Raw genomic sequence first — 12,430 nt, forward strand, 5'->3', positions numbered from 1 at the left:
CACTCATTTTTTCTCTTTTAATCACATTGACCAGTGAATGAGGATTGTAAACTACAAATACCTTAAGTTTTTTATTGTAGTCTAAAATATATATGTCGTGTCACTGCTGACTCTAGATTAGAATCATCGCCTTTAAGAATCCTTACATTGAATACAAAATACATAAATATATAACTATTTGGGAAAACATCACTTCTTCGTGAGACAAGGAAAAATGTGATTGAAGGAAATGTGTTTTGCATTGTAATGTCCAACTTGCATGAGTATTTCCAGCTTGGAGACTCTTTAGTCATTTGGGCCATGTCCTCAAAATTCTGTTTAGTCTATTTATGATATCCTTTCAATAAAAGACAAGAAAGAAACCAATTGAGAACGAGAGCACCCGACTCAGGAATCTGGGAACGACTTTATGATGGACTCATAGGCAGGCGGCGGCAGTGGCGAAAGGCGAAGGCTGTTGCTGGACCAGTGGAAGTCCGGCCGGCTCAGGCTGTGGGCAGTGTTGATGGTGGGAGAGGTATTGGAGGAAGGGAGAGTCATCAGCTGACTGTCAGTCTCCACGGGAAGTGGTGGACTTTGCAGAAATGGATGGAAAGTCGAAGCCCTGAAACTTAATTTTCTGGGAAAGGAATTTCCTTGTTCCATGGAAGCTTGTCGCTGGAAAGTGAGGCTGGCCAGGCTGAGGTTGCTTCGACGTTCACAGCCACTGTGGCGGTAAAAGCCAGTCCTGTTGAGGCCGTGGGAATAAGAGGATCGAGATCGCCGACTTGAACTCCACTGTGAGATGCGGGCGCTGGCTCTTCTTCGAGACAAACAAACAAACAGAGCCCAGATAAATCCGCCGATTACTAGCCCAATCGCCATGGATACTGTGAAGGATATTATAAGATCCTCTGAAATAAACAAACAAAACCAAATAGGTAATTTGATTTGGAAACAGGAGTCTAACTAAAAACACAGGGTAGAGTACAAATAGTAACAAACTATGGATTGGAATGTATGGTTAACTTAAATAGATTTTAAATTAAGGAAATAGAAGATGGTACTAAGAAGATAGGAATAAATGGAAGTTCTTACGTTTTCATTTATTTAAACAAAAGGATATAAAATAACATTTTTAGTTGTAACATTCCATGTTACTTACATTATTTTATCACTTTTAAAAAATAAATAATAAAAATTGTCTCTTTTTTTTTAAAAAAGTCATTATTTAACTCATAAAATTTTTATCAGATTGCAAATACAGTCCAAAGATTATTTCCATTTGAATTACAGTAGTAGTGAATGTGACAAAAATTGATAATTTTGTAATCATACTGAATTCGTTTTTTCAGTCTGCTCTCATGAGCCCACCTGCAGGTTTCAGGATGCCTCACGTCCTGTGCTCATTCTGAGACAGGAAGTGCTGGGCTAGAACTGTATGGTGGGCTGACGTATTTGTTATGTTTCCTGAAATTCTGAACTGTCATTTATATTTCTGACTCATTAATGACATGATATATATAGCCTGCTGGGCTCTTTCTTGGTCCCCACATTCTAGTTCATGCTGCTTTCAGGCCCTTGTTTTGATAATAAAACTTCTGTTCTCTGACTTTCCATAGACTCAGTGCTATTTACCAGTGTCCTTCAATTCACAGACTTGTGCTTGTTCAAATTTCCTGTTCTGGTGCAGGGTGGGGGAGGGTAGAAAGCCTTACCGAAAATGGAAATTTTACTTTACAAGCTTCTTTTCGGGAACTAAAAACATATTCTCGAATGAAACTGGGTAATGGAGCTCCTGCTTTGAATGAAAGACACCCTAGATATTAGAAGACCCATCTAGCTCACCACCCACCACATTTCTCCACTCTCCACCCCACGATCTAACCCCCAATCCAGGCTGACTTTCTCAGCTAACTAACTACAGGCTGACTAACCCAGCTCCTGTCATTCTCTCTTAAACTTTGTGCCTTCCCATGTATTTTTCCTTATGTCTGGATACGATTTTTAATTTCTTTCCGGAAAATTCATTCTTCAAGAGTCATTTCAAGTATTGCCTTTTGGATACAGACTCCTAAATTTCATTAACAAAAATTAATTGCTTTTAAGTAGAGGAGTAAGCTATCCTATCTAATTGAGTGTCTAAGGATCTTGTATTGAGAGAGCCATGGATTGGAAATTAGCTAATTAGCTAATTTGAGATTGGTTAAAAAAAAGGGAAGGGGATTAAAAATACCCATCAAGTGGTAAAATTTATTTCCTCACTCCTTGAATCTGGGCTGGCTTCATGACTTGCTTTGATGTATGGAAATGATGCTGGGCAAGTACAAGTCTAAGCCTCAAGAGGCCTTTCAGCTCCACCCCTTCTGCTCTTGGGAGTCCTGCAATTGTTAGCATGGGTACAAACCCAACCTAGCCTCCTGGATGATAAGAGACACATGGCCCAGTTACGTCTACTGCCCTGGCCAAGAGCCTGCTAACCTCCAAACATAAATGGGATCATCTAGATAGTTCAGATGCTATTCAACCCAACAACTGAGTGTGACACATGAGAGAAGACCAGCAGGAAACCCATTAAGCTCATACTGGTCCAAATTACCAACCTACAGAATTGTGAACTAAATAAATAATCATTTTAAGCCACTATGTTTTGAGGTAAACTGTTATACAACCAAAGCTAACTGATTCAACATTCCAAACTCAGCTCTATCTCTAACATGTTTTGTAATTTTTAGGAAATTTGTTTAGACTCATTGATTTTATTTTTGAGTTAGAATTTATAATTGTCAAGGTGTTTTTCCAGTTCATTGTTGTAATCTATGGCAATATATAGAAAATCTATAATCCAGAAATAACAAAACAATCCAATGTTAATGGATACCTAAGAAGAATTACTGCTCTTTAATTGTAGCATCTATTTAGTGTCTTTCTAACTTTTATTGCCACATTTATCTCCTGCAGAAGGACTATATTTGTCATGTCCTACTTTCACAATTATCTTTATAAATGTTTACATCAAAATTGTTTACATCACATCTAAACAATAAATTTCTTATAATAGGAAGATGACTTCTGAATGACAAGATGATTTAGGAAAGATCTGTTAGACCCAGTATTGTTCTTCCAAAACGTGTCTCACAAAAATAATATTGACTCATGGCCTTAAAATGCAGTCTCTTCAGATAAGGATTTCACTGAGTTAGGTTCTACCTGGAAAAAGCAAATAGTCAGAACCTAAAATTAGCCTTAACAGTAATGCAGTGAAATTCCAAATTAATGTCTCACTATCAGTGCCCCAAATATTTGGAACCAAAAAAAAAAGTTACAGGAATTCAAGGTTCCCACAGCAATGGTAAAATTGAAAATCAAAATTTCTCAACATTTCTTTCAAAACAGAATAGAGAACAAAGTGAACAAATAAAATTATATAAAACCCATGCCTTCTGCACAGTCAGAAGACAAAGAACATCCAACTTCAAGTTACCTAGAAAATGAACAATGAAAAACAGACACAGATACCAATAAATTATCTTCCATGCTTCCACCACAAGCCTTCATGGAGAAGAAAAGAAATTCTGGAAAAAATGAAAATATTGGCCCCTGACAACCCTGACCACAGGAGAGAAACTTTGGAGTGCACACAGGGATGTGAGGAGGCGGCCATTAAGAGTAATCCCTTCCTGAGGAAGAAGTGGGTAAAAACGCCATTCCCAAAAGATCATATCTTGAGTGATTGATTCCACTTACATAAAATGTCCAGAACAGACAGAATTATAGAGATAGTAAATTAGCGATTGCCTAGGACTGGGGGATGAGGTGGGAGGGAATGGGAGCGAATGACTGCTGTAGGAACGGGGTTTCTTATTGAAGGACAAAATGTTCTCAGATTAGATTGTGGTGATGTTCACACAACTCTGCGACAAGAATAAAAAAACCCATTTCATTGTATCCTTTAAGTGGGTGAGTTATATGGGATGTGAATTGTATCTCAATAAAGTTCTCTGAAAACAAGAAAGAAAAGGAGCATTTGGGGGATCCACAAGGAAGGGGAAAAGAGGGAAGAGTTAGGGGAAGATTTAGGATCCATCGAGACAAAAGAAAATTAAAAACAATCAAAAGACACACAATCCCTCCCCACCCTCTAAAATAAAAGTCAACCAGTACGAACACTCAACTTTGCTATACTGAGGAAAAGAGAAATCTGGAATGACTCCTAGGATTCTGGTGGGGGCAGACGAGGGTGGATACCAGAGTTGATAGCCTGTTATGAACAAAAATACTTGGGAAAATTGTGGTAAAACAATATTATGTATTCTATAGATATATTTCCCTGAATCAACAGCCTCCATGGGAGAATTTTAAATCTCAACAACTTCAAATATAGAATCAGAGATATGGGGTTTCAGCTAAAACAAACTCTTAAACATGCCTTAGCTCAAATTTCTCATTTCATTGATATTGAAAGATTCAAAGGTTCATGTGGTAAAACTAACAATTTATTTCTAATAATTGAAGATTGATGACTAACACTGCTCAAGTAGCTGTTGCTGTCACTCATATATGCCATAAAATGAGAAGACAACTCCAGTGCACAAAATATAGACCCTTGTTTTTGTGTGTAAGCTTATGTAACTACTTGGGCTTGATTGGAGATCTTAAATATTTCAGGATATAAGCAGGTATAATAAATGAGATCAAAGAAATACATTCACTTTACTTCAACTAAATGGAGATAAAACCAGGATCTTGAAACAGATTCAGTTACCCAACAAAAGCATTTGTAGGCTAGAGAAGTTTCTATACTTGTCTCAATTTATCTACCCTTTGAGCCTCTCTACCACAGCCTCTTTGGACAAATAAAATGTTCTTAATGGTTTATCTATAATAAAAAATAACATCAAGTTCAATTTTAAGAAAAAAATTAGACACTTTCAAAATATAGAATAAAGAAAATATAAGTTCCTATCCATTAAAGTGATTGAGAAAATTAGCAAAGACAACCAAAATACGTGGAGTAAGAAATATGTTTCTATTCCAGATATGAGTAAAAAGAATATTTTCAGTGATGCTAAAACTAAAATGATATTCTCAGGAAAGTGCTGACAATAAATCAATTTTAAAGAATTATTCTCTATGGCTTGATAATATCTCTATTTGACACTGTAGATCTAATGTCTGTGCTCCAAATTTGGGGAAATGGCAGGCAGAATAGATAATTATGACTCAAAACATATTATTATTATAAATAAAGGACTATATATGGTTATATAGGTATCTGAAAAGGATCAAATTATAAACTTTAAGTGTACATGAGCATCATGAGAATGATATATACTCATTAATAATTAGCTATTTAAATTTTGAATATAAAGTATTCTGGAGCTACAGAAGTTATAAAAATGACATAGAAAAAATATTATATTGCCTTGGCTATGGATTTGCCTAATTTTTGTTGTTCAGTTGAGTGCATGCCATGAAAATGACTTTCTTACCCGTAAAGTCAGTCAAATATCTATTTTAGAAATCACTGCACTAATTCTTATGTCCTTATTATATACGCAGACTTTTTTAATAGTCACATATGATAATAATGACATAAGAATCTCTAAAACTTGCTGAAATATATGGTAAAAAAAAAATAGTTTATCTATCTCATTAAGCTCCCTTAAATATAAACTGCAAAAATAAGTCTGGAAATGCAGAATAACAATAAGAAAGAAATGCTGAGTCATAATTATAACATCCTGTTCCAGACTGGTTTTCCATAGGATTCTTTTTGTTTATAGTGAATGATATTTCTAACCCAAACTGTAGAATCCAGAAAACATATAATAAAAACAGCATCTATTGGCCATACAGTTTTAAATTTTCACATGTGTAATTCAATTCTAGCCGACTTCTAACAATAAATTTTGGGAGCCTTTTTTTAAAAACCTACTATAAAAAATATAACTGAATCAATGTACCATTGGTTCATATATCCCATTTTAGAGGACATTTTACTTTCTTATTTGCCTTCTATTTCCACAATCTTAGGGGAAGAAAAATGAGCCATAATTTTACTTCATATAATTACAATATAATGTGATTAATTATGAAAGGGAAAAAAAATAAACTTTAAAATAGTAGGGTACGGCATATAAATTAGGTGTTATCCTATTTGTAAAGCATATCTAAACAACTAGCAAGGGGCACATAACTTCTCAATGAATAACTTTTATTATAATGGTTGTATAATTTACCCAAGTCATTTGATCCGTCTTGGTTTAATAATGGCAATCGCTATAGTACCTTCCAATTCTAAGATTCTAACATAGAATCTGGTTTTTAGTAAATCTAATCAATACCTCAAATGCTATCCATTAGTATTAAAACTTAGTAGAGGTCACCATCTAGTGGTCATAAGTTGAATCGTTCCAATATCTGAAAAGTGATTTTTGACAACAGAACATTGATCTAGTTAGTCACAAAATCCTTTGCAATTACAAGAATCATAAGGTGAGCTATTACCGAAGCAGGCTATGTTGTTCTCAGTACCCTAGAGTATAAAGGAGAATCGTTCAGGCAATAGGATATTGGCAAAAGGTTTTTAGAGAGAATAATATTTAGGACATAAAAACTTGATTAATTACAATAACTGAAATCAAGTGTATTTTCTACGTGTATCTCATCTGCAAGAAAATCCTAATTGTTCTGTTTTCACAATACCTGTATACCCAGAATTCGACTTCTAACTACTTGGCCACCTCCCTGGTCTAAGTGACCATCACCTTTGACCTGGATTCTTGCCACAGGCTTCTATCTGGTCTTCCTGCATCTATCCTTGCTTTGCTCTCCCCAGATACACTCTATGCTAAATATAGTAGCCAGAGAGAAACTTCGAAAAAGTAAGTCAAATCACATCATTCCTCAGTCCTAAACTCTCCATTGCTTGAGTAAAAGCAAACTCTTAGAAATGGCCTTCAATTTCCAACTTGATCTGTTTTTATGTATGTGCATTCTCTCCTGTTCTGCTGGTTCATTTGACTTCATCCACAGTGCCCTCTCTGCCATTCCTTAAATGCACCAGACATGCCCCTGACGTAGGCCTGGCACAGGCTGTGACTTATTCCTGAAGTTCTGTACAGATAATTTGAGGTTTTTGCTCATAGGTCATCTTCTCATTGAGGTCTACTCTCACCATCCTGTTTAAAATTTTATCCTGCTCACCCCTGATACCTGTTGGCACTCTTGTTTTTCTTTTTTTCTTTTTCAAATTAGTGGAAACCAGACTCATTAATTTATACTCTTCTAAAAAAGTAAATGAGCTGTATAGGTATCACGGGGCCATAAGTGTCATCACTTCTGAAAGATAAAATAACATGCTTAGCATGGTTAGAAAACGTTCATGGGAGAAATGAGATTTGAGATGTCTTTTTGTGTGGATGTGGGACAAAGAAGCAGAAGGCTGGTAGTTTTGACCAAAGGCAAAAATCATGGGCCGTATTCTGATTATAATTATTCAACAGTATTGCTAGAGTCGGTGGTAAGTTAAAAAGAAACAGCATAGCACATCTCTTCCTATATATGAACTAACTTGAATCAAACCCTGGGAACGATGATAAAATACAGATTAAAAATATTTTCAAAAGTCTGTTTGATGCCATCAGAGACCTATCAATCCTGCTAATTCGATGGAGCGAATTTCAGAAGAAAAGAAAATCTCTCATGGCAATAATCTGTAAAGAGAGGCAAGAAAATCTGAGCAGAATTCTGAGTACTGTCAGTAGGCTTGGAAAACAAAAATTGTAATTAAGAGGCTGCCAAGGAAGGTGGACTCTGGGAAACATTCCAGGCTCTGAATCTGACCCTTTGAGGAGCTCCTCCCCGTGCATAACAGCAAACAGAAAAAGAAGCAGACCTCGCAAAGATGGAAATACAGGTACACATCAGACCCACCTCATACTGAATTAAGGTGACCTGCCTCTAACTAACTTTAGAAAACATATATATTCTTTTCTAGAGAAAGATAATTTCGCTTAGCGTTTTCGATTGTTTCTACAATGCCCAAAACAATATTGGGCATAAATAATAAATTACAAGGCATAGCAAGAAATAAGACCAACTGAGCAAAACCAAGAGAGAAAAATATCTAATAGAGAAGTATTCATGAATTAAAAATATGAGTTATTGGACACAAATATTAAAATAACTGTGAATTAATATGTTAAAAAAACAACATGCTGGAAAATTTTAGCAGAGAATGGAAACCTAAAAAATTATCCAATAAAATATCTGATGAAAATTAAAAGATATTTAATTGGTGAAATTTTTCAAATACGCAATAAACAATGCCGATCTTACACAAACTTTTTCAGATATTATAAAAATAGGGAACACTTCCCAACCTGTTTCAAGATACCTACATAACTGATAGCAATGTTATATAGGCCAGGCTATCACAAGACAAGATTGTAATAGGCTAACTTCTCTCATAAATATAGATGCAGAAGTTCTAAGGTTAGGGGCTGCTTAAAAAGTACAGCTTTCTAGGCTCTACCTCACACCTTCTGAATCATAATCTCTGAACATGGAGCTCTGTGAGGGTCAAAATTTCAAGAATCTCTCTACGTAATTCAGATTCAGCAATTTTAAAGACAAGCATTTGTAGACACTTGTTTTTCAGTTTCCAGCTAACTGAAATAAGAGAAATAATTAGTAGGCTGTTAATATGCACTCATGCATAAATGTCCAAGAATTTTCAGAATACAAGTTGAAGATATGCATTTGAAATATAGTCAGAGGGAATTTGGAGAACATCATCGGGGTGTATGTCTAGCCCATACGCTCTCTCCGTCCTCAACTTCTCTGGGGACATCCTAACCCCATCTGCTAGGGTAGATCCCTAAGAGCCATATTATTCTATAGGCTGAGGAGTGAAATCATCAGCTGATAACCAAAATTTTCTCTCCTTGACATCAGTTGCCCCCCGCCCGCCCTGCCAACAAATCTATTCTCAACACTACATCTCTTCAGTTACCTGGGAGAGGATTGGAATTGTTAAACAGAATAGATGATAGTCTTGACAAACAATTGTTTTCTGCAATCATGAGACATTTTGAGAGAGACAAGAGTGATTTGTTTCCTCTGTTTGCTGCAGTTTCAAAATGTTAAGAGTCTATAGGACTCAACACCGTATCTTTTTATCATAAAGAACAGTATCGGGAAGAATAAATTGCTGCCTATGAATCATGTCTTTTTTAACTCAGGCTGCCATACAAAATATGACAGACTGAGTGGCTTAAACAGCAAACATTTATTTCTCACAGTTCCGGAGGCTGGAAAGTTCAAGACCAAGGTGTCAGCTTGGTCAGGTTCAGGGAGAGCCTACTTTCTGATGCAGATGACCACCTCACACGGCCTTACCTCAGTGCATGCAGGTGGAGAGAGGGAGAGAGCAATCTCTCTCTTCCTCTTCCTATAAGGCCACCAATCCCATCATGAGTGTCCCACCCTTATGACCTAATCTAATCTTAATTACCTCCCAAAGGCTCCACCTCAAAATACAGTCCCACTGCAGATTAGCGCTTCAACATATGCATAGGGTGTGGAAAACAAACATTCAATCCATAACAAGTCAATTTTCAGCAGTGTCAGAGGAAGAGTTTTGAAGAAACAAGTAACTATAAAGTATGTAATCAGTAAAGGTTTTGGAGAAGAACCCATCTCTGCCTGCGATGAGCTACAGATTGATTTAGGGAGTCTCAGAGAAATTGGTATCCATTCCCAGCTTCCTGGGATCCAGATGGGGAAGATGGCAAGCCCCTGTGATGCACCCTGGGTGCCTGAGGCAGAGTAGGAATGGAGGAGGGGTGGATGTTAGCCCATTCAGGCCTGAGGCACCTGATATGTAGCTCAACTTTAGGAAGCTCCCTCAGCTCCGGGTTATGAGAGAGCATTCGACACTGTTCTGTGCCACTGAGAAATTGATATGATTACAATTTCTAAGCTAGTCTTTCATTCTCTGAATTCAAGTTGCCAAGCAGACAATCGATTTTAAAAGCTACAGACAATGCATTGCACTGCACTTCACAAGATTTTCAAAATAATGTTTGTAAAGTCAGTGATCAGAATAGATATCAGTTTAGAAACAAGTAAGAAATATAAATAAAAAGATGGACGATTATATCTTAGAACATTTTTGTATTTTATATATTAACGTTTATATTTTTGCATTTAAAACCTGTTTTTACTTAAAAAGAAATAATGTGATCTTTCATACATTTTCTCCAAATCATCAAACATTATATCTGCTCAGCATATTTGCTCTGGTTTTGTTATGCTTATCAATATAACACTCCCCTTCCTGGTTTTCATTATTTTTATCTATTTCCCATTGTATTCACATAATAAGACAAAGAAATACTAGGAGCTATCTTTGGAACAATACGTTCGAATCCCCTCTCAAGCACAGATTTCTATATTAAAAAAGAACTATCATTTTTAGATTTGATAGACTCCAATTAAACATGCGCTCTGCTGATTCAAGTTCATTTCATGATTATCATTCCTATTTTAGTCAGTGGATAATGATTTATTTTCCTTAAGTGAAACCTGAAATTTAACTTTTAATGCTCTGAAAAGAATAGATCTGGCTTTCACAAATTAATTTTTACATTGAGAATTTATATAGCAACAGCTACTTATTTTTGTAATGATGAATTCAGTGTAAACACACCCTGGATGTTCGTCTGCACATGTTTAGCACACTCACTTTCTCTGTAAATGAGGACACCAAGTAGTATTGCAACAGATATGTGTAATTAGACGTCTATAATTCAAAGACTTATTGTCTATTGGTGTCTGCGTAGAAAAACGTTTTGCTGAGCCATTCTTTTAGATACGCAAGAATAATTTCTCTTCTTCTTCCTAATTTTGTTATATAAGTATGTTAAGATTTCCACTAAGAGCTCTCCTTTTCAAACTTGAAACATATATACATGATTAATGGTAAAAAAGAATGAATTCTCTTCATGCAAATTTCTGTGATGGTAGACAATGACAAAGTGAGGTTGTTAGGGACAGTCAGCCCCTGATGCTCACTTTTTTACCTCATAGTTCCCCACATGTCCCCTGGAATCACAACAGAAAGTCTGAAATAGTTCTCTAAGAGGATTAAAAACTTGTTCTGGACTAATAAATAATAATTATCTCTTCATAAACTCCATTTTCTCCTTTAAAGTTTTTTTTCTGGATGTCATTCAAATCGCCCCCTTTATTTTTAAAATTCTCCTGAGCCGAAGAGTACATGTCAGTTTTTCATCTTAGTTCTTCCCTGTACCTTCAGCCTTGAACGAATGGTAATTTTGACCTCCATCCTGCTGCCAATGCTTGACTAGTAGCTGTGCCTGAACTCAGCCAAAAAGTCCTTTTGTATAACGTTATAAGAGATGTTATTTCCACTTAACTTTTTCTATTACACTTTCCCCTCTAATTTCATGATATGATTCTTTATTTCTTCTGTTATCACACTCCTTAAGGACAGATTGGTTGTTTAGATTCACTTTGGAAATTAGAGTATGACATTGATGATGTAAATTAAAATAATTTCTACAGAAATTCTTGGTTTCATTAAATAAAATACATAATCTGTAACTTTAAAACAAGTAAAACTTAATTTTCCAGCAAAATCCACATTATCATATTACAAATAGCAATTACTTTCAGCTTTTTTCCTCAGTTTTATTCTAATTATTTTCTAATTATATTTTGTAACACCGGCCCAAATCTGTAGTTGTTGCCCAGATTCTTCTTGAGTGTCTTCACAGTTCACTTGAAGGACATTTTATATAAATGTATTTATTATAATCAATCTATGAAAACATAATCAATTTACGGTAAACAAAACATCTCAGAGATACCCAATGTTTTAATAAATAATGCAGTACATTTCTCTGCATCCTAATATTAAATTAAAAACAGTTAAAGAAAATATCTTACCCCAAAAGTTTTCTGGCCATGGACTCCCTAAACTTGTTGTGTTATTAGCCATAATATCCACAAGAAATAGAAGAGAGAGAAGAAAAAAAGAAAGAAAGCAAAGCCAGTATGTCCAAAAGAAGCACTTTGAATCTATGTCTTTGTTGTTCAAGGAGAGAAAAATAATTTTCACACAACCCCTCATATACTGTGTTTGCATAAAAGGAAACAAGTGTATCATGTTTCCTGCTTTTATACTCAAATTAGCAACTGTTTTTCTTATCTTGGAATTCCACATGGTTCCTGAGACACGAAACTATTTCCTTCTCGTCATTTCCCCAGCTATATTACTAAATGCCCTTCTCTTGGCCACCTCCAAAATGCTTTTGGGATAAGAGACTTTTTTTTTCTTGTTCCTTCCCCGTCTCCTACTGACATACATGAGGAAGACTACAAACTCTCAGCTACAGCACTTTGGATTAAATTTATGTAG

At 35.6% G+C, this 12,430-nt stretch overlaps 1 protein-coding gene across 1 annotated transcript; it reads right to left on the reverse strand.

The window, feature by feature from the left end:
* Window positions 1-291: 291 nt before the first annotated feature.
* MYCT1 (MYC target 1) lies at window positions 292-12,151 on the reverse strand. The gene is made up of 2 exons (XM_006915761.1): window positions 11,959-12,151; window positions 292-893 (listed from the first exon to the last, which is right to left on the reverse strand). Exons 1-2 carry the CDS (start codon window positions 12,140-12,142, stop codon window positions 388-390), a joined length of 690 nt encoding a protein of 229 aa, XP_006915823.2. The 5' UTR covers window positions 12,143-12,151; the 3' UTR covers window positions 292-387.
* Window positions 12,152-12,430: the final 279 nt, after the last annotated feature.

This window comes from Pteropus alecto, unplaced genomic scaffold (genome assembly GCF_000325575.1).
Source record: "Pteropus alecto unplaced genomic scaffold, ASM32557v1 scaffold176, whole genome shotgun sequence".
Lineage (NCBI taxonomy): Eukaryota > Metazoa > Chordata > Mammalia > Chiroptera > Pteropodidae > Pteropus > Pteropus alecto.

Excerpts from the sequence above, each read along its gene's own strand:
- MYCT1 (XM_006915761.1), bottom strand. The coding sequence starts at position 12,142 with ATGAGGGGTTGTGTGAAAATTATTTTTCTCTCCTTGAACAACAAAGAC. Across the intron at positions 894-11,958 it reads ATGGCCAGAAAACTTTTGGG|AGGATCTTATAATATCCTTC; the intron begins GTAAGATATTTT and ends TGTTTATTTCAG.